The sequence below is a fragment of the Nelusetta ayraudi genome, unplaced genomic scaffold (assembly GCF_046127955.1).
Source record: "Nelusetta ayraudi isolate G7.1 ecotype Tasmania unplaced genomic scaffold, CSIRO-AGI_Nayr_v1 ptg000090l, whole genome shotgun sequence".
In the NCBI taxonomy this organism is placed as follows: domain Eukaryota; kingdom Metazoa; phylum Chordata; class Actinopteri; order Tetraodontiformes; family Monacanthidae; genus Nelusetta; species Nelusetta ayraudi.
The window spans coordinates 1,931,254-1,953,058 of NW_027466140.1; the positions used below are offsets into that span (position 1 = coordinate 1,931,254).

The 21,805-nt window shown below is 46.9% G+C and overlaps 1 protein-coding gene across 1 annotated transcript in view; it reads right to left on the reverse strand.

Annotated features, from left to right (window-relative positions):
- Positions 1 to 3,028: 3,028 nt before the first annotated feature.
- The window catches only part of pcdh11 (protocadherin 11), a 128,668-nt gene continuing 109,891 nt past the window's right edge, over positions 3,029 to 21,805 (reverse strand). Inside the window, exon 6 of the mRNA XM_076046338.1 lies at positions 3,029 to 4,973. Coding sequence (XP_075902453.1) covers positions 4,492 to 4,973 — 482 coding nt within the window. The 3' untranslated portion in view covers positions 3,029 to 4,491. The remainder of the gene's footprint in view (positions 4,974 to 21,805) is intronic.

Genomic DNA, 21,805 nt, shown 5'->3' on the forward strand with positions numbered 1-21,805 from the left:
AATGTCTGGAGTTTTTTTTTTTTTTTAAGCAGCATGTAAAGTTTTTGCTTGTAACTATTTATGCATCCAGATGCAGAAATATACATTTCAGATTCACTTTCAAAGTGAAACTCGGCATGGAAATACTAAAACCAACAAAGAAAGACTGTTAAATTTAGAAATGCTGACTTTGAGTTTTGGAATCTTTCACTTCCAATTATTACATTTAGGAAAACATCACAGTATTTAGTCAGTATTTCCCCCCACACAAACTGTATACACATTCCAGAGAGGCTCGCTTCTATTTTCTCCTGTGCAATTACAGCAAAGTGTCACTCAGAGACTCGGAGGCCTCTTAGACACCAGCGGTGATGGAGAGTAAAATTGTTTCATTAGCTGCCTCTCCTCTCCCTCCTGTAATAATAGAGATATTATTTCCCTTTGCCATTAATATTCACACACTCTGTCGCAGGTTGGAGCTGCATCTCCGGGGATATTGATTTCCAGACGTGATGAAGGTGAAATGCCATGTCCAATATGAGGGGTTTTATGTCATTAGGTCGTAATTGCAATAATTGGAATAAAGTGACTGTGTACTCTCGTGTCGACATCCGTGGCGCGGCGCGACGTGACGCGGCAGGAAGTGGAAGGACAAGGCGGCACGCGCGCACACTTTGAGGACTCAATATTTAATGGCTCAAGTAAAATTCAATGACAAGAGAGAAAAAAAAAAATCATTTCACCATATCGAAGGTTCTTGTTTTTTTTTTTGTTTTTTTTCTCCTTCTTCATAGATTTAAATAGGATATCTTACAAAGGCATGACAACACAGACTGTATAGCTTTAAACTGACCAATACAAATTTTTTTTTCGCTGGCAAGCACGAAAGCCTTCTTCTCAAAGCAAAACCCACCCGACGAACCGATGACTCATTTACAAGCATATAATTAAGATTCATATCTCCATATAGTATTTTTTTGTTTGTTTGTACATGATACATTTTTTGTGTACATAAAAAGAGGCTGGCAAGCACGCACGCAAGCACACGTGCACATTCTCTCTCTGCACAATCGCATTCATCACACGCACACATGGGATCACCTACAAACACATTCAAACAGGTTCTTGTCGTTAATATGCATCCATTACATTACAGCAGAGACAGATTGTCATCCCATCACTTTTCCTCTTCGCAAACTCCACTTTTAAAATCATTGCGTATTATTTTTTTTTTGTTTATAACTTTACGTGTCACTTAAGTATGCAGCTATTACACTATAATTCTCCAGGGGTACTGTGTTATGTACAGCTTCGAAAAGAAAAATACAAAAATCCAGTAGAGATAAGTGTGTGTAGGTCGGCGCAACTTCACAGAGATTGAACGGGTTACAGTAAGCAAGCGTGTGTGTGTGTGTGTGTGTGTGGGGGTATGTGTGTGTGTGTGTGATGGTTGTTCTGCTCCATGAGACGGACAGACAGGCAGAGCAGTGAAACACCGACAGTCTAATGACGGATGTGTGGACAACTGGTGTCAGAATGTTGTGCGGATGCCCGGAGGAGCTTCATGCAAAGTCAGACATGGGTTGACATGGTAACCATCATCATCATCATCATCATCATCATTGCACTAAATTTAAATGAAAATTAGAAAAAAAACAAACAAAAATAAACTCTAAAAAAATCTGAAAAGTCTGAAAAAATAAATCTTTTTTTTTTTTATTTGCCTACTGTCTTGACTTTTAGGGTTTTGGTTACATATGAAAATGACAGTGCAGATTCATGCAGAGTGAAAACTTGTAACCCGACTCTGTTTCAAGGGGCTGCGATTTTTTTAAAACAATTTTTTTTGAGGGGTCGACGACCTTTGACATGGATACTATCTTACCGGAAGAGCTACGGACATTCAAACGGTTAGCTACTGGAGGAGTGAGGAGACGGAACGCCACCGAAAAACTGCCGTGGAGACAATGAATAAAACAAAGGTTGCTTTCTGGAGACAGGCGTGTACATCGAGCAGGTTTTCTTATACTGATTTAACCTCTGAACTTTAAACTGGCTACTCCTTTAAATAAAGCTGCGGCAGCATGACAGTGGGAGCTATACGCTGGCAGCTTCAGTTCAAACACAGTGAGAGTTATAGGCGGCTAACATTGTGCTTACTGTACACGTGTTTGGATAAATAATTTCGGAACAATTGCTTCTTCTTTGAGCAGAGACTTGACGGAAGTTCTCTCCCCCGGTGGCGCGAGGAAGGGCGCAGATCCCTCTTTCACATGTGTGAGCGGTCCGACGGCGGGTAACATCTTCTCCTTATAGCTAACGAACGGCAATGAAAGTAGTCTTGGTTGGAGGGAAAAGTTGCTTCGCCCTACTTGTTCCAGACTAATTGGAAATAGGAAGCTAAAATAAAAACGAAAACCATTCTTGTTTATTTTTCTGAGCTGTGTTTTTTTTGGGAAAACTTTGTTGGTGTTGAATTCACGTTTGCGCGCTGCCGTGATGCATGTTCCCTATGATAGCGGCCCCCTTTGATTTGATAAGTATCGGAGATGCGATGCACTCCGTCTGCGACGACGCAAACGAGATGACAGCTGACGGCGGGAATTCGATTCCCCCGCCGGCGGCATTCTCCTGTTTATTGGTGTATTTATTTATGTTGCCCGCTTTAAACGGATTTCATTTCTATAATTGACTAAAATTAAATTGAATTGCCCTTTCCCGTGTCCTTGACAAACTGTTTGTCTAAGTGATTGTTTCGCCGGAACGCTGAGATAAATCTGCCGTGTGATATTAAGAGTCCCGACCCCCAAAGTTTTCCGAGAGAGAGAGTGAGTGCGGAGGCGGAGGGGCGTGCAAACATAATTCGCCTCGCACCTTTCCCTGGAAATGCCACATTATGGATTTAGGGCCCGTTCTTAATTTGCAAGATGCTATACGGAAATGAGCCGCATGAATCATCTTTCAGCCAATGGCGTGGACCTCTGCTCGGGCGCCATTGAGAAAGAAGAAAAATGAATATCAGCAAAGTCACTTTTATTTTTTTTTTCGCCCTCCTTTTCCCGCAGCCGTAGATTATACAAATAATCTAATTTGTTAAAGCAGCGAGTTGGTATGAAGTAGTTATCGCCATCCCCAATTTATGCCAGCGCCTTGATATAAAAATAACATAAAGATCAATTATTTAGAACCACTCGGGGGCCCAACGAGTTCCTTGCACTCTAATCACCAATCCTTTCCTCGCCGCTTAGGCACTGAAACTTTGCACCTAGGAGGAGTTGCACCGAGTAATTAAGTGCTTTCAACGTTATGACCGGGCATACGAGCAGAGTGTAAAGCTTTTTATTTCGGCGCCACCTTTTCATTTGCTCCGCACATGCAGGGGCTTGTGTTCCGCGCCGGCCAAGAGAGCCGCGGCGAAGCGCTTTACAGCGCGGACGGGGGATCGCTGCCGAGATCACATATCAAAGTAATTAGACTGGAAACCTACTGATTGGCTGCGGAGCCGCTCGCATGCAAAGTCTGAGCAGCAAATTGAGAGAAACTGAGACAAAGGACAGAAAAAAAAAAAAAAAAAAAGGTTGGGATTTTTTTTTGCAGCGCATCTGTCTGTGTCTTTGCAGCCGAGCTGGTCGGCTGGAGAAGCGGGACAAAAAAATGAACCTGCCACCAGATGGATGTAAAGCATCGCGTCCCCGCGGTGGTGTGTATGCATGAGTTTTTTTTGTATTTTTTTTTAAATTATTTTCAGCTTTTTTTTTCTTACAAAATCTTTACAGGTCGGGGATGAAAATGGACCAGAAATCACGCAAGCCAAAAAGGAACCCAAAGCGATGGCCTACATATGGCCCAGACGTTTCTTTCATCGCTCCACGGTCCCGTGACCGAAATAGACTCAAACAAACTCAGGCAAGACAAAAGAAGAAGAGGAGGAAGAGGGGAAAGAGGAAGAGGAGGGGGAGGAGGAGGAGGAGGAGGAAGAATCCACCACCATCAAAGGAGCTCGCAGAGCGCGTTAAAGAGCAAAACTTCACCGGAACTCGAAGATAAACAGCAGCCAGCCAGGGCTCATAATGAACATTTATCCCAGTTTAGCTCACTCGACAACAATAACCTAGCAGATTGTTTACGTTTTTTTTTTTTTTTTTCCTTTTTCTTTTTTTTTTCTGCAGCATGAAAAAAAGTCTTCTAGTTCCACGGAGCTTAAAGCAAACACACTGGCCCTCACTAAGCAAACACCACCCAACTGAAAGCAAAAAAAAACAAAAACCAAAAAAAAAAAGCCTTGTTTTTTTCGTCCTACCGCGACGGAACTACCTGGGCGTGGAACTACCTTCGCTCCAGTGGACGGTGTTGTTTTTTTTTTTTCCCATTCTTTTCTTAATCGTGTCGTTGCTGTAGCTGTAGTTGTTTTCTCGGCGGAGCAAAACAAGAGCCGACGCTCGTAGCAGTTCCGCGCGATGGGAAAGCCGCCGCCGCCGCCATTGGAGCCTTTGTCTCTGAGCAGAGTCCGGCCTACAGCTGGTGCTCGTGCAGGAAGGAGCCGCTGCCTCCACCGATGGTCTGCTCGGGGCAGGAGAAGCTGGCCAGCGGGATGACCTTGACCGGCTCCTCCTTCTTGCTGCCGCAGTGTCTGTCCAGGGTGTTGTAGAACTGCGGCCGGCTGCATCCCTTGTCCAGTTCGTTCTTTTTGGGCACGGACCTGCCCAGCGTGTGGCGCCCGTCCAGGACCCCCATGCCCATCATGTTGGATTTGGCCGCCCGGGTGAAGCTGTGCTGCAGGCCGCCGAAGGAGGGCATGGCGTTGATGCCGCTGATGGCGGCGGCGGCGGCGGAAGCGGAGGTGGGGGTGGTGATGGGGCTGTGGGCGCCGGGGTCCTGGAACTGGGCCAGGGCCGGGGGCATCCAGCAGCTGTCGGAGTGGCCCAGGATCAGGCACTCCTGGGTGCAGGTCTCGGAGGCCTCGGCCAGAGCTTTCTGCAGGTTCACCTCGATGGCTGCGGAGGAAAGGAAGGAAAGCAAGTTAATGAAAGCAACCAGAAGACGGAGAGAGAACTTCTCGGTGCCACTTCCTGTCGTGGCCTCCTCCAGGAAGGACCCCGCACAGCGTCGGACACTCTCGCCGAACAGGAAGTGGCTGAAAAATGTTTCACTTTACCCTCACCGTGAGGAAAAACACCGGCCGAGCATTTAATTTCCACCGCTATTCCCACGGCTCCGTCTGTTTACCTACAATATGCAACAAATTCCCTGTAGCTTAATTAGAGCAAGGGGGGGGGGGGGGGGGGGGGGGAAGAAAGAAAGAAAAAAAAGCCTGGCTGTTTGTGTCACCGACCGGCTTTTGCGTATTAAATATTTAATGAACATTTGAACACAGTATTGTTTATTTTAATCACTGCCACCGCGGCGCACCTTTAAATCCCTCTGATCGTTCCCAATCCAAAGCAAATCTGGTCAAACAAGTGAAGTCAGACTGAGAGGTGGGAAGAAACGACGTCGACATTAGAGCTGAATACTGCTGACAACACTGCTATTACCATCTTAACATGGGGGGGAGAAAAAATAAATGCTGTTAATTACTGCAGTATTCAGGTTGCATGCGAGGGAGGGGAGGGGGAACTGAATGAGGATAAAAAGGAAAAAGGGATGCTGTGTGTGTGTGTGTGTGTGTGTGTGTGTGTGTGTGTGTGGGGAGGGTAGGCAAGGCCGAGCACTCCAACTATCTTATCTCATTATCCTGGAACTGACATCACATGTGGGATAAGTCCGGGGATGAGGCCTCAGCATCGAGCCTCGGCAATAAAGCCTGTCAAGCCGGATAATTAGAATGTAAAACAGTGCGCAGCACCAAGGCAACCGGGAGCCGGCGGTGTTATATTTCCTAGGCCACGCGAAGGGATGGGTCCTCGCTCAGACCTCGCACCACTCCTGCAGGCCTCGGCTTCAAGCTGTCACGTACAAATAATTCAGCATATTTGCATAAGTAAGAGTGCTGTAAATAATTAAGCCGTTTTTAGACCGCAGTCGCAGTGATGGGGACTCGTCAGATTCTTTTTTTTTTTTTTTTGCACAGGGTTCCGCCCGGTCTGCGCACTTTGGATTTCAGAGAACCGCGAGTCTTCGTGCCACTTTGTTTCCAATGAGAAGTCAAACTTTTTTAAACATCCGTTATTGGCACGAACCACACGGCGGCCCGGGCCAAAAGTGCCTAGGTCTTCATAACCTCCAGATGTGCCCCTTTTCATATATATATATATAGCTATATCTCCGTGCCGCTGCAGACTGAATGGCGCGGCATCCACTTTAATTGAGAGCGCCGCGCGGGAATGAACCGCGCGGCGCGGTGTAAATTGTGAGGATATATTTAGGCGAGCTCATGCGGAGTCAAATCTGTCCCCTCCATATTGAACTGGAGCCTTGGAGCAGGAGTGCATAAATCCCCCTGGGCGGTAAATGTGTCACTTTCAGAGGGTCACTAACTTCATTAAGGCAAAACTGGATGCTGCTTCTTCATTCACACGAGCTGGCACAATAGCGCCGAGCCGAGTCCCGGTCGCGGCCTCGACTCTGCGAGGACTCTTCCTTCCTGCTGCTGCTGCTGCTGCTGCCTTATCATAGGCGCTAACCTGTTTTTTCCCCCCTCGTTTTTCTTTTTTTGATTAGCCTGTATGAACTTCTAAGCATGGACTTCCCAAGCACAACTGGACAAATAAATGTTTTTTTTTTCTTGCACACAACACATTCAGAGAAGTTCGCCTCTCTCCTCCCCGTTAACTTCAAAGCATCGGCGGAGGCAAAAGGTGAAGCTGTTGCTAAGGTAGCGGGTGCTGCAAAATGAAAGGTAATTAGGGTTTGCAGAACTTCAAATGGGGAAAAAGGGAGAAAAAAAAAAACCCTTCCGGAAATTCCGCGTTGCTATATTTCACACCTGGCCCCTTCGGAAAAGACTCCGACCGTTTTCCGCTCCGACGGGACAGTTTGGATAAGAGGCGTCTGAGGGAGGGAGTGAGTGAGGGAGTGATGTCACCGACAGTCAGCCAGAGGTGCGGTGCAGCCAGCTCGTGACTGCCGCCCTCTTTTGTATTCCGGGGGAAAACAGTGGAACCCTGCGGAGGTTTCGGGGAGGAATCAAACATCGCCGACTGCCACGGACCGCCCCCCCCCCGTCGCAGGGAGCGCTCATTTCTACTTTCCTTCAAGGAAATTTGAGTGGCAGACGAGCGGGGATAACGTCAAACAACAGACTTTAATAGGCGCGGCGGCTGGGATCAGGCCTGCTGCTGCTCTTTTTGAGGCTCCTCCTGACGTGATGGGAAACGCTCTATTTTCCTGAGCCACTGATTCCAGTTTGCTCCGAAACCTGATTTAACAGACGGGAGAAATTAAAAAGTAAGAAAAAAAAAAAAAAAAAACTCACGATACTCCATTCATGATTCAGAACAGCCCTGGGGCTAATTCCACCGCGCCGTCAGAAGGCAATTTATTATCCGGCCGCCTTGTTGCGCCTTTCTCGGGCGCCCCGCGGTGCCGCGCGCTTCCAAGATTCCCGCTTGAAGCGCTGGTCGCAGGCAAGGTCAATACCGGCGCTAGCCTACAGCAATCTGCTTCTGCAGCATCGACACATCCTCGGGGCGGCCGGAGCGGATCGAAATCGCTGACCTTCCCGTCGACGCGGTCAAACATTGTGCAGGCGAGGGATGTTGCACTCGAGACAATAAAGAGTCGCGCGCAGGGCCTCGCTTAAGAAAAAAAAAAAAAATGCATTGCGACATCCATACGGAATGGAAGTGCGTTTTTGTACCGGCGCGGCGGTGGCGGCGGCGAGACATTTCGACAGTGTGACGCGTGAGAACGTTTCGCAATTCGCAGTTATGAAGGAGGATGTTTTACATGATATCTTGACATTTTGCCGGCGCGGTTTTAATAACCTAGCAGAGGTAATAATGTCCCCGCTATCCTTTCACAGCGATCTGCGAGGAGGAGAGCGCCCGGCGCCGCCGTATCGCAGCGGCATCTCTCGCTTTGATGCGGTCCGGCACAGCATCACAAACATGAAGAAAAAAAAGGAGAAAAGCCTCTCCGGAGGCGCCGTCAATACCAGCCGTCCTGAGCACGCACGCGCCTCACACTCGTGTCGGCGTCGCCGCTCCAACGCACCTCGAGCGGTGCAACCGGGAGATTTACTGTCCTGGTTTGTTCTTGTGGTGAATGCTAATGACATTATCACGCTGCAAAATGAGCTATAATTTACACGTGGGGGGGTGGGGGGGGTGGGCACGACGCTGATGCATGCTAATGCCGCGCCTCAATCTTCAAACGAGGTAATAAGAGGCTAACCGGTTGCATATCAGCATCCGAGTCATACGGGAATTGGTGGACGATAAAGAGGGAGGGAAGCGGAGAGAAGAGGAGCATTACGGACCAAATGTTTTCTTGTCTGCGTTATACTTCAACTTTTATATGGCTGCTAGCTTGCGTTCAGCCCCCCCCCCCTCCCCGGTTTTCACGCTAACGAGAGAATGCAAACGCACGCATTGATGCACACACACGCACACACACGCACTGGCTTTTCTGCACGGTGCCACGAGATACGCAACATGAAAAATGATGATTTAACTGACAGCGACGGTTGCATCACGATGAGCCTCACGTCAGGGTCTCGCAAACCATCCCCACGCAGCTCATTGTTTCCCCGCACGTTATTGCTAATTAACGGGAGGAATTGCATGCATCTAGGACAATAAATTCCTCAAGCATCCATCAGGAAGGTGGATCCGGGCCTCACGCTCGTCCTACAGCGTTAATTAGCACGTCGCTCCCTTCCGTGCGCATTCGTCCAAGTTGCGAATTGAAGTTTTACGTAGTTTTGTGCCACGATGCCCCTCATCAAACCCAAACTTGTTTGTGGCTCACGACTGTCACAAATTAGCGGGGTTGAAAATGCAGAGTGTGACTAAAGTAAGGTCAGCGCGGCTTCACTCCTGCTGATTATTTTAATTTGTGTTGAGAAGGTTTTTTTTTTTTTTTTTTTTTTCCATCCTAGATTCAAGGGTTGTGGTGCGCATGCTTCGCACATGCTCACTGTGAATTTGTTTGTATTCCACCACCGGCTTTCGGCTCAATATAATTTCCTGCCATCTGAATCCAAATTAGACTATTCAGGGTCACAGTTCTTTATGAAAAGACATTTACTTCTGTGCCGTCTTGTCTTTTGCTTTAGCGTATCTGGCTTAGATTGTTTATCATTTCCAATGGAAAACGCATTTCCAATGGAAAACAGGTATTTTTAATTGGACATTAATTTGAATACAATAAAGCTGCTTTAATTATTAATTGCTTTTTTTTTTTTTCCTTTCAAAGACTGCAATCTTCACACTTTCCCTCTGCGGTGAAATGGTTGTGTCTCCCCGTGGCTGCCAGTGATAAACAGAAGGATTAAGTGTTCCTTCATGTGTTGATAATATTCCCCTTTCTCCCGAAACTGGGATAAACATTTGAAGAAAAAAAAAAATACACAGTGGATTAGCAGTGATGTCAGAAAGCTGGAAACGCAGTAGAGTGCATCAAACGAATTATTTTTTGAAGTGAAGCTCAATCATGGTGAGAACAATGTTGTGTTAGTCAGAAAGCGCTGCATTAATACAAGCAGTAGTGCCACTATACTGCTCACACTACCCACAAAGAGTCGGAGGAGAGCAAGCACTGGAATGCTGAACAGATGGACACGTCCATTTGATAATTAGCAGGAGGTCATATTAGTTGTGAAATTTCATTGGAAAGTCAACATATCATATGCTTACAGTCAATAGTGTGCATATAAGCTAAAACATTTTTGTGCAGATGTAAACTGGCGTTGTGTAAGTGTACGGGAGCAAGAATGTTTTGAACGTCAGCACACAACGTCGCTTTCCTTTTTTTTTTTTTTTTTTTTTTTTTCCACGTTCCCCACAAAATGTTGTTTGGCTTCTAAACAACACGACTGCGACGACAGTGCAGAAGTTCGCGGCGAGAGAAAACAACACTTTGGGCAACCGTTGCACTCCTGCTCCTGTCGGTGTCAAGCAATTTGAACCCGACAGTATCGAACACTGGCGGCGAGAAAGAGACGGCGCGGTGTAAAGGAGGGGGCCTCATGTAAAACTGTGCAGGCGCCGCTGATGCAAAGGGCCGGACAGAAAATATAAAAGCGGAAAAAAAAAAAAAAGGGAATGTCGAGCCCGTCCCTCGTTTCTGGAGCGAGAGCAAAAAAAAAAAAAAAAAACCCCAGAGAGGTTGAGAATGTGGACGATCCTTTCAAACAAATAGAATCTCTGCTGGAATAATTGGGTTTGTAATTACCGAGGCTTTATCACTTCACTCGGGCCTCGCGCTCCATCCAAAACCTGCAATCTGGATAAGCAAATGGACGGCCATTAATAATAATGGCGCTATTAAAAGCCCCTTAGTGTTGCCCAGAGAGGAGAGCCGGCCGCCGCCGTCATCCGAAGACGCAGCCGATGTCTCACTTTCACACAATTACAAACACGATGCGGCGAGCTTAAGTGCTTTGTTGCCTCCACCCCCCACCCCCCCTCCCCCCTCTGCCCGTCTGGCGTTTGTGACGCCGCCTCACATCCCCGGCTTGATTTATAGCTTTAATAATACCGAATCGTACGCGAATTCACATTCGCCGGCGAGATGGAAGTTTATGAAAGTCGTCTCGCCGAGGCGGACGACGAAAAACCGGATCCGGCCGTGCTCGGGAAAGATCTTGAAAGCTTTGTTATTCCCGTGGTTAACAGGAACGCGCGAGCTCAAAGAGCATCTTGGCCGACGCCCCCCCCCATCTCCTCGTCTCTGTGACAACGTGTGTGAAAATGAACTTGTCTCCCCGTCGCGTCAAAATTCTTCTTTGCTTTTATCAGCGGCGTTTCTAATCCCTCTGGCGGCAGGCAATAAGAAGTGTCATTGTCACGGGCTGACAAGGGCGTGGAGCAGGAAGTGGATATTCCATTAAAGCTATAATAAAAATAAGGAAAAAAAAAAACCTTGCTTTTTTTTGAACGGCAGCGGTCAAGCGTGCGGCAGAGGTCGGCGGTGCCGCGTTGACTGACATGAATCGGGTCGGTTCCGGAGCAGCCGGCCGCCGTCTGTTGAATTCCGAGAGATTTTTCACTGTGAAACATTGCGATCAAACTGTCCGCCGTAATGAGCGACGGAAAGACCTGCAAGCAGCTGTCCGTCCCGTCGGGCACGTGCTCGGGACAAAAGGCGGAGGAACGCGAACGAATCGTGAGTCACTTCGCCGACTCGTGAGTCACGAGTTTCTCGTCCCCGTTAACTCATCCGCTGCCTCGTCTCCGCCACCTCGAGCTGACTCACCGCAAAGACGAGATGGAGACAAAATGTCACTAATGGGGGGAGAGTGGGTGGGGGGGGGGGACGTGGGACATAAGTGTGAAAAGCAACAGCTACAGTTTCTTGTTTGAGCTGAGCTGCAAACGAGCGAATCACTCAGTGGCTAAACTGCGGCGCGGCGCCACTCACGAAAGAGACGGCGACTCGGCCGGCGGCTCGTGGGGAGGGCGGAGCTAGCGGGCGCCAAAGGATTTCCACACACCGTGAGGGGGACTGACTCCGTGACTCATGTGACTCGAAAAACAGTCAGAACACTTTATAAAAAACGCACATCCAAGAAAAGAATCATTGTTCAACTGGAGGCAGGAAGAAGCGGGACATGCTAACGCTATCGCTACTCGTCCCTCTAATCATTTGAAATGCGATGAATGGCTTTTTTTCCCCCCTCCCGTCTTTAAAAAAAAAGACTGTGATCCCGATAAGACAGCAGCTGGCTCGCTCGTCTCTGTCTCTCAAACACGCACGCACGCACGCACGCACACACACACACGCACACACACACGCACGCACGCACGCACGCACGCACACACACGCACACGCCACGCTAATTACTTTTGACGCATTTACTGAGAGTCCAGCCGCACGCCGGCCACATACGTATTTATCAGCACTCGTGGGACCTATAGGGCTCCTCGTCTGTAATCCATCTAGCCTTGTCTTCTCTCCCGACCCCTTTTCTTGCTTTCTCAGTGCTTGACCCATTGTAACTGAAAGTAATTGCAGGCAGAAAACAACATCTAATGATTACTTTATCTGGGAGCCTTAGAGAGCAAGAGAAAGAGAGTGAAAAGTCACAGACAGCAGGTACTTCCAACAAAAGGGGAGCGCCCCCCACCCCCACCCCACCCCCCAACCTCCCGCCTTTTTTTTTTTCTTTTTTGTTCCCGACACACAATTTCAGACAACAAAGAATATTATTGACTTGGCTGAGATTAGAACACCAAAACAAATGACAGAGCGCACAGAGGGGACAAAGTGCGCCGTGCGGCAGAGGCGGAGCCACTCTCCTCCTCCGCCGCCATTGTTCCTTGAAAGCGTGTCGCGGCTCCGGGCGGCCATTGAGAAGAGAAGACGGGCGGACCAACTTTGGTTAATGTAAAATCCTTTATGCCGAAAATTACCTTTGTGCACAAAAAAGGACAAGAGTGGAGAAAACACAAATTTCCGCGTCGCTCCGCCAAACGCGAGGCTCATTTCCACCGGCCGCGCTCCACTCTTCTTGTTGTGCTCTTCTTTCCTTTTTTCTTTCTTCCCTTTCCTCTAGGTGTGCGACATTGGTTGATTACATCTCTCTTCATTATGTGTGGGCCACTCCTCCCCCCCCCCACCCCACACCAGTTCCCTCCCCCCGAGGAGGCTAGTGTCACCATCAACACAATCAGGCCCGGCCAAATTGGCAGCAGGGGCCAGATAGATGAGAGGTGCAAACTCCAAAACAATCTGCAATCAGCGCTCATCACCGCAGAACAGGGGGCAATGGGTTCCAATGGGTGGGAGAGGCAGAACACGCACACACACACACACACACACACACACACACACACACACACACACACACACAGACAAAAAGCGGTGCTCTCACTTTCAAAAATCTGACACGTCGCCAGTCATTCATTCTTTCCCCCTTTTGTGTCCCTTTGCGAGAAAACACTCCACCACACTGTTTATTTACTGCAGGTGAGCATTCACAGACGAGGCGGGGAAGCAATACATAAATGCATATTTACAAGACACATGGAAGTATGTCCATACTGCGCGGATAACGTTGGGTGTGAGAAATGGAGGGTTGGGGGGGGGGTGGAGTGGGTGGAGGGGAAAAAACAAAAGAGAAACCAAAAAAAAGCAGAATACAAAACAGGAAAAGAAGTGAGAAATCTTTGAGAGGGCTTAAAGAGAGAAGGAAGGAGAGTGATTACCTGGGACATGACAAAGCCGTCTGATATTTGCGAGAAGATTGGAGTGTTCCGGGAGGAATAGTATCCAAATAACTGCGAGTTTTGAGGAAATGACTTTGATCTAAAAATATAAAATGTCACTTATTACATTCTTAGCTTCCCTTTTTAAATCACATCAGAGGATGATGTGAAAGCAAGAGCGCTACCCGCCGCCGCTGATGCTGATGCTAGAAGTATTAAAAACCTGTTGCCTGCAACCGCTGGATGTTTTTTGGGACGTGGGTGATAGAATAAAAAAAAAACAAAACAAACGGCCGGTGCTGTGCCGGCGTCGTCAACCATGCGAGCCAGCTGTCGGCGTCGCGCTACATCCTGATGTCACGCTCGAGGCGAATCCATCACGATGACCCGTGGCCCCAATTATTATGGGAAACAAGAGTGAATCAAATTAACATTGAGGAAGCGCTCGGATGCGGCGGCGACGTGTTGGGGCGGCAGGAGGGGAGCGGAGGGTAATAAACAAGGTGCCGCTGCGTGGGCTATATATCTCCCGGTCATTGATGATTAGCTCTGTTTTCCCTTCGCCATACATTACAGTTATTGCCTCTGTGGCCCGCCAGATAGGGCGCCGATACAAAAGGCACGGCGAGGCCCCATCTTTCACCAGATAACTGGCAGACTGAAAGCTACTCGGCGGCGGCCGGATTTCAGCGCCCGAGCGATGTTAGCACGCTGGAAAACTGTCATCTCCCACGTCGGCGGGCTGAAGGGGGAGGACCTGCCACGCCATCCTCTGGTTGGCTCCTAATTTCCAGAGGGGACGATTCCATTATTAAAGGCCCAGTGTGTAATATTTGGCTTGATTTATGATTTTTACATTGGTAAAACCTTAATATAATGCATATAAATACATAAATAAAAGGGTAGAATTTGGTTTTCCTACCCTTAGAATGGTTCTCATACACATATGTATATACATATATATATATTATATATATATAATAATAAGAATATACTTAAAATAAACCAACAAAGAAGAAGGTGGATGTGGTATCGAGGTTTGGGTGCGCAGGCCACCGTAGCTCACTGGCAAACTCAGGAGGGGGAGAGAGAGTGAAAGACGCTGCAGTCTAATATGTGACCACTTGATGTCACTATTTATTCTTAAAAATCTTGAGATGTTACACAGTAGACCTTTAAGTGAAATCGCTTGAGTTTAGTCGGAGAGAAAAGCGAAGTCAAGTAGCAATGTTTTGTTGGCAGTAATCTATAAGAGGTGTTGGGAGCAGACACATTAATGCTTTCCCTCCCCCGCTGCCCCTTCCTTTTTATTCGTCCTCCCTGCAAAATATTTTGAGGGCAGCTCAGGCATGAATGCAGACAGGGTGAAGTATTAGTCACAGCTGTTAGGGCTCCGCAAACATATATTTGGAATATCAATTCACGGAATTGCACGCTGAGGGTTTGGGATGAGGGCCAGACTGTCTGCAGATCCCACCCCGGCGCATGTACACTTTAAAGGTTTTCCTTTTACGGAATGCCACAGAACCTCCTCCGGGGACAACTATTAATTTTTCACCGAAACCTCCCCTGAATAATGAATTCTGTCCTATTTATACGCTGTGATAAGTCCACTGAATGTCTAAAAAGGGGTTATCATGAAAAGGGTAAGGCTTTCAGAGAAAGACCTGTCCCTGCTTAACATGTTTAATTCATTTGCATGGCCGTGTTCTTGAGAGCAAAAAGGGGGAAGTCATATATCCTAATGCAGCGCCGGGCAAACGGGGAAGCGCAGCACATTCAATAAATCACAGCTTTACTTTGGGTGTTTTGATGACGACTGTCACAATCCTCCACCGGCAGCTGAAAGTTCAGATATGCCTTTTTTACTCCTCCGGGCCCCGCCGCCAGGAAAGCTCTCGCCGAAATCCCGGCGGCACTCAGTGGCTCACGTTAATGTTTCTGTCACCGGCGTACTTCATTTGGGCTGTTGTGAGTGCAGACATTGTCAGACAACACTGGCGATAGTGGGAGCGATGGATCCGGATGGACACGGGAAGCGGGAGAGAGCAGCGGAGAGGATGAAATGGCAGTCGGGCAGGGACAAAAACAAAAATGGGCACAAAGTGCTGCTCATGAATGATGCAGGAAAAAAAAGGAAGGGGGAACAAGTTGGAAATTCCAAAATGGAACTGTTTGGGACCAAATATGATTTGGTGCCCAAAATAGCTGTGGCTTTATTGCTGAATTTATTTGAGTTCAAATAAGTGCCACTGTACTGGGAGCCTCCAAGGGCCCAGTGCAATTTGAATGGAACTCTGTTGAATGTTTGGACCTGAGCCACCAGGTGCAGTGGCTCCGTGGCTCCGCAGCAGCTTCTTCAGTAGCGAGTGATGTCGTCGGTCGTGTGATGGTTTCAAACTAAGCAGTGTTTTTATTCCTCTGTGTGTGCCAGTGTGCTGCAGCTCGCCGTCGTGTCATTAAATGGGGGGTTGGAGATCAACATTAAAAAAATATGTGCCACAAATGATATACATAGGGATACGGATATACATAAAGGCTAAGCGTAATAGTAAAAATATGTCACGCGTGCTGTGGAGAGTGAAAATTAAGTGTTGACAACGGATAAAAAAAAAAAGAAATCTTCACCAGGGTGCCTTGGGCCAAAAAAGTTAGGAACAACTGATTTAAACACGTCCGTTACTGGGGGGCAAACAACATTCAATTGGTGGCCGTAGCTACAGATTTGGAAGGGATTTGGGGAAAAATCTCAAAACCCTCAAGCTTGATTTGTGCCTCTGGGCAAACTCATCATATAGCCTCAACACTTCACCTTAAGCTTAAAACTCCACAGGGATCACAACTCTTTACAACCTGAAAGTGAATGCGCAGAATACAGGGGGAGGGAAGACATGCACTGGCACATAACAAACCCAAATAACATTGTGGCGCGATTTAAAAGAAAAAAGCTGCTGCCGTGGCAACATGTTTGATGGCGCTATCCAGATCAAAAAGCGGCTGGTTAAACCTGACATTCAAAGACTAATAATCAAATGTTTTCTTCCTAAAAGCAATACCAGTCGTTTATGTCAAGTATCTTTCTATCTTTCGCTGTTCCACTTTCTTGCATTTTCCTTTGCTTTCTGAATACATAATGGAGCCGCTGCAGTTTGGCCTCTGGATATTCTCGAGAGGAAACAATGAAAAAAATGAAATAAATAAAAGGAAATCTAAGAAAATAAAAGGGCAAAAAGCAGAAAGTGGGGCCCGCTGATTGTGTTCCGCCGCTCGTGATGAGGAGAATGCTCCAGTGGCTGCGACAGTCCACAGAGGAGGGTGAAACACTGCGGCAGAGAGCGGCAACCCGCTGACCTCTATGCCTTTTATGCTGCTTTTTGCCTAAAGCGTCAACTATCAGATATTCACACCCGGCACGTTTGATTTGGCGCGGCTGTCAGGCCCTGGAGGACGCTTGTACACAGTGACCCCGGTGCCGTCCTCTCTGTGTCACTTGTTACTGCCTCCTCCAACACGGCGGAGCCAAAGGTACGCCGCATTTCCTCTGCCTGCCCTCTGGTATTGACTCCGTGGTCGACGTGTCTGAGGTGAGCTGAGGGACACCATCGAGATAAAGAGTATTTTTTTTTTTTTTTTAAGAAAAACACTAAAAAAATAAATGTCACGGACATGTCCGAGTGTTTGGGAGAAAATTGCGAGGGGCTTCTTGACACACCTTAATGCCAACCAGCGCCACCGTGGCTACGATGACATCACTATAGCCAATTTCCTCCTGCCGCAGGTTCTTTTTTTTTTTTTTATTCAAGCTGCCGCACTACTCTGTGTGTATGTGTGTGTGCGTGCACGTATGTTAGCGAGGGCGCGCGGCAGTGGAGGGAAAGAGCTTCTCTCTCCATGCAATTCAGAGTGTGAAGGCACCCAATACCCATCTCTATGATAATTTCCTATTCACCATGAGCAAAGACAGCAACACTGATACAATTCATTTCCCCTTTATTAACTGGCGCAGAAATGTTGCACTCCACAGGAGTGACTTGTGGAGTCTTTTAGGGCTGAAGGTTGCCAGGGTTTGTTTTACAGGTAGCGGGAGCAGGCAGCTAGCAGATGATTCCTGAAGCCATGCATCCGCAATGGTGGATGTCTGAGCGACACACTCAGTTTCTATGAACCTTTTCTGGCCTCTTGGCTAAAGGTCCCGAGTTAGACCCTCTTTTCACGTTTCCTTCTCACGCTGAACCTTCAGAAGGTCAATCGTGTCTTCCAGAAGCTCTCGTCCCTCATTTACAGCACAAATAATGTTAACACTGAGCTAGCATTAGCCAAATGGAGTGCCACGACACAATTGCTTCTGTGGTTGTTGTGAAGGAAAGGACTGTCGTCCATTGCAAGGACATTCAGTGAAGACAACAAAATGCTTTGCAAATATAAAATTGTTGTAAAAATGTTTGCAGTTGTTGCCGTGGCTCCAGATTTGGAAGGGATTCTGGGAAAAATCGAACAGTTGATTTTTTTCCCACTGGAAAACCTTTGCTTCAACAACGATTGAGGCTAAATAATTCACTCCACAGCTTGATCTTTACTAGACAAAGGGCACGTTATACAAAAACATTTACATTAACGTTAACAATTATACAAAATGGACATGGGTTCGGACAAGGGAGGTCATGGGATTGGGCCAAGCCAATCAAACGCTTTGCTTGGACCGTCTACATCCTTGTAAAGGGATAGAAACAAGGTGATATGAACATAGGTAAAGAGTAGCATTTTCTAACGCTCATGGAGTTTGTTGACATAGACATTTTTTTTGGGGGGGGGTTGGACAGCAAGATACAGACGAAGGTGAATGTTTTTAATCATATTGGAGTTTTAAGTCTTGTCATCTTGACACATTTGTGCTATCAAGGCAAATAAAAAGAGGGTCCCTGAAATGTCCGAGAGCGTCTCTGTATCTCTTTTTTGCATTACTTGTTTGAGTTTCAAGAGTGACACGCTGAGTCAAGCCCAGTCAATCACAGTGACATTCAATTCGCTGGAATTGATGACATGCCACTGGTCTGCCATTTTTATGTAGCGCTGATACCCATTTTTTTTCCCCCCTTTTTTTTATTTTTCATCATCCCCGCCGTGTCCTTGCGCTGCATTGATATTGCTAATTATTTCCCAAATACCAGGTAGACAGTTTCATTTCCAATTAAACCCTCTCTTCTCCCGCGAACTCGGGGTCGAGGAGAAACAGCGTTGCGCTCACAACCCTGGAAAGTTTACGAGTGCCATTCAAAAATAATTCCAAACTTCAATTTTAGTCTCGCTGCACACTCAGGCTGGCCCTTCTGTTTTTTTTTTTGTTTTTTTTTTCCGGCAACGACAAATTTCAGTGACACGCTTAATGTGTTAATTGAAAGGGCCCAATTCAAGCACGGAGGCATAACTTGCGTCTGGGATTCAGCCCCGGGTAGCTGTGAAGGACAGATTTACAGCCATATGCGGCTAATCTGGCTGTCAACGACGGCCGGTGAATTCTAATGCACCGATGTTATGATGACACATTGTGTAAGGGCAGTTAGCAAGCGCCGCTGTTTGCTCACAGGGCTGACAAAGAGCGAGTGCAGCCGCATAACTTCATGGGGGGGGGGGGGGGGGGGGGGGGAGTGGCACAAGGCGTGAAAAAATAAATAAATAAGAGGTGAAGGGTGCATAACTGAAAATGTAACATGGGTACATGGAAGCAGAAAGCAGCAGAGGAGTGGCGGGGGGCGTTTGGGGGTTAAGCAAATAAAAAAATAGCGGGGCACCATGTATGTAAGAAAAACAATTACGCGATATTGACAGCCAGCGCAATCAAAGGCTCCCCTGCCAGACTCAATGAGGTGCCAATCAACTGAGTGTCTGCCTCACGTCGTCAACCGCTGCTTCTTTTTTTTCCCCCCGCCGCCGCCGCCGCCGCCGCCGCCGCCTTTTATTTTCAGAGCCGGAGCGGAGATTGCGCCGCGGCGAATCGTCAGTCGATAGCTCGGAGCCGACGGCTAATGCTGATTGAAGAAGATGAAGATGAAGAAGGCCGCCATTAACCCCCGCCGAAGGCTGTCATGTCTTAAAAAAAGAACGCAGAGCGATTTAACAATTTATTACAACAATTTCTGCGTCGCGGCGACCGCTGTGCGGCAACACGCGCAAAGGCACAAACACAAACACACACACACACACACACACACACACACACACATTGGGTGAATCACGCCTGTGCTGTAGTTTAGAGGGCAGGTTTGTCACCGCGGTGAGTGTGTTCCCGTTGGTAGAGTTGTGTTGAGCTACTGGTGGTGCAGCTGGTTACTTAACATTTCGTTGTTGTCTTATTAGAAAAAATGAACCATTTCCAAACCCCCCTTTTCAATGTATTCCGCAAAAGACATCAGAAAATCAGTCACAGTATGAAGGCATTTTTCTTAAGATGTTCACATTTAAATTTTCTTTTTCCGGTCTTTCAACATCTTTGGAGGAATGGCTCTTGCTTTAGCGTTTTTCTCTCTATATTGAAAAAAAAAAAAGAAAACAAGGCATTGAGACCACAGCAGCAGAAGCTTTCTGCCCCTGAAATGTTGTCTTAGAGGAGAAGTGTGGCAACAAAACTCAAATGTGATATTAAATTGGTTGGGAGTGCCACCTCTAGGAGGAAAAACAGTAATTATTTCCTCTCACTTCTATTCCTCCGGTTGCTTTTGTTACCATCTCTCCTCTGTGCTTCCCATGTCACCCCCCACAGCCCCCCACCCCCTTTTTTTTTTTTTTTTTTTAGCTTTTTCATTATAATTCCAAGTGGACAGATTTTTGGTGTATTTCACTTTTATTATCACAGCTCGTGCAGGATCACACTACTTTCTCTGCAAGTTGTCCACACAACAAGGAAGAAGGCATTTATGGCGTCTGGCGGGTCTAAAGAACTGACTTTATGTCGGGCATCAACCTCTAATAGTTTCCTGCAGAAGGGCTGTAGCGGGGTTTTTTTTTTCTTCCCGCCCCCACCTTTTATCATCTCTCCTTCAGTGCTCGCCTACACATCCACTTGTATTTACAGACGCACTTATTTACAGGAAGGGAAACAGACTCAGAGGAAAGGATGGCTAAGAAAAGCGTCCGTCTCTGACAAACAGCGAGAATCAGGTAATTTTCTTATTTGTAAGCATCTGACCCCCGTCATTTCTATTCATAATCCATCTCAGAAACATATTCAGATGCGGCGTCTCATCCAGGACATGTGTATCTGTGTGTGTGTGTGTGTGTGTGTGTGTGTGTGTGTGTGTAACTTAAACAAACTGTCTGCATGGCTGAAACAATCTCAATAAAGTGCTCCAGGATTACAGAGGCGAGGAAGGTGTCGGCTCCCAGCCCCTTTATTTTCATCACTCGCTGCTTGATAGAGAAATTTCCTTTTTTGCTCTTTCATCTGCACGGCCAGGCAATTATCATTTAAAGTGACCGGCATGCTCCAGCAGGCTTTCTTCTTCTTCTTCTTCTTCTTCTTCTTCTTCTTCTTCTTCTCCTTATATTCCAGTTGGACATATGACAATGATTTTCACAGGGGTGAGCGCCGTGTTTGCCACGCCACAAGCGCTGATGAACATTTTTCAAAGTCTGAATGGCGAGATTGGGGATGGTGGAGAGAACAACAACCAGTTTTTTTCTTTTTTAACACTTTTCCGGCAAAACAAAAAAGAAAAAATGAGAAGGAAACAAAATCAGCAATGCAAATGAAATTATGAAGAAAAAAAAACCCTAAAACAACAGCAGGAAGCCATTGACGACTCCTGCTTCTCCATCTATTTCCTCACTCTTTAACACTTCACAGGGAACACTGAAGAATTGTAAACTCCTCTGGCAGAAGAAGAAAGGGTATTAATTTTCCAAGCTGTAACGTGTAAACTGAAAAATACCTGTGAAGTGGATAATTCTGTCTGGGAGAAACATGTATTTTCCCCGTCCGCGTGTCAACGCCGCTTCCTTTTGAGGTGTGCAGCGATGTCTGTATGGGCCTGATAAGTCTCTTCTTCTCGGCAAAGAGTTATTTGCAAAATGCAGACAGCGGTACACAGACCCGCTACATTCTTAATTAAATCATTCCGCCTTTGATGTTTTCCTGCGGTTTTAATGGGAAAATAACAAAAATAATAGGATGCCGTCTTCCCCGCGTGTGGAAAAGAATGATCCGCGGATGATGCATCAACCATTGAAGCCCAAACACTGTAAATAAATTAAATTAAGCATGAATAAAACTGCATGACTTCCTGGAGGAATAAAAAAAAAGGCAGAAGCATTGTTTGCTTCTTTTTGTTTGTTTTATTCAAAGGCGCCACAGCACGTGCATCATGTGAGAGCAGCCGTGTGTTGCTCACACCTATTTGCACGTCAGACCTGTCTTGCCAAATGAACATTGACCATATGGTCAGGAAACAACCTGAGGTCGAGTCTTCCGTGAACAATGTGTTGAATTTGCTCCCTGGGCGTTTATAAGCAAAAAAAAAAAA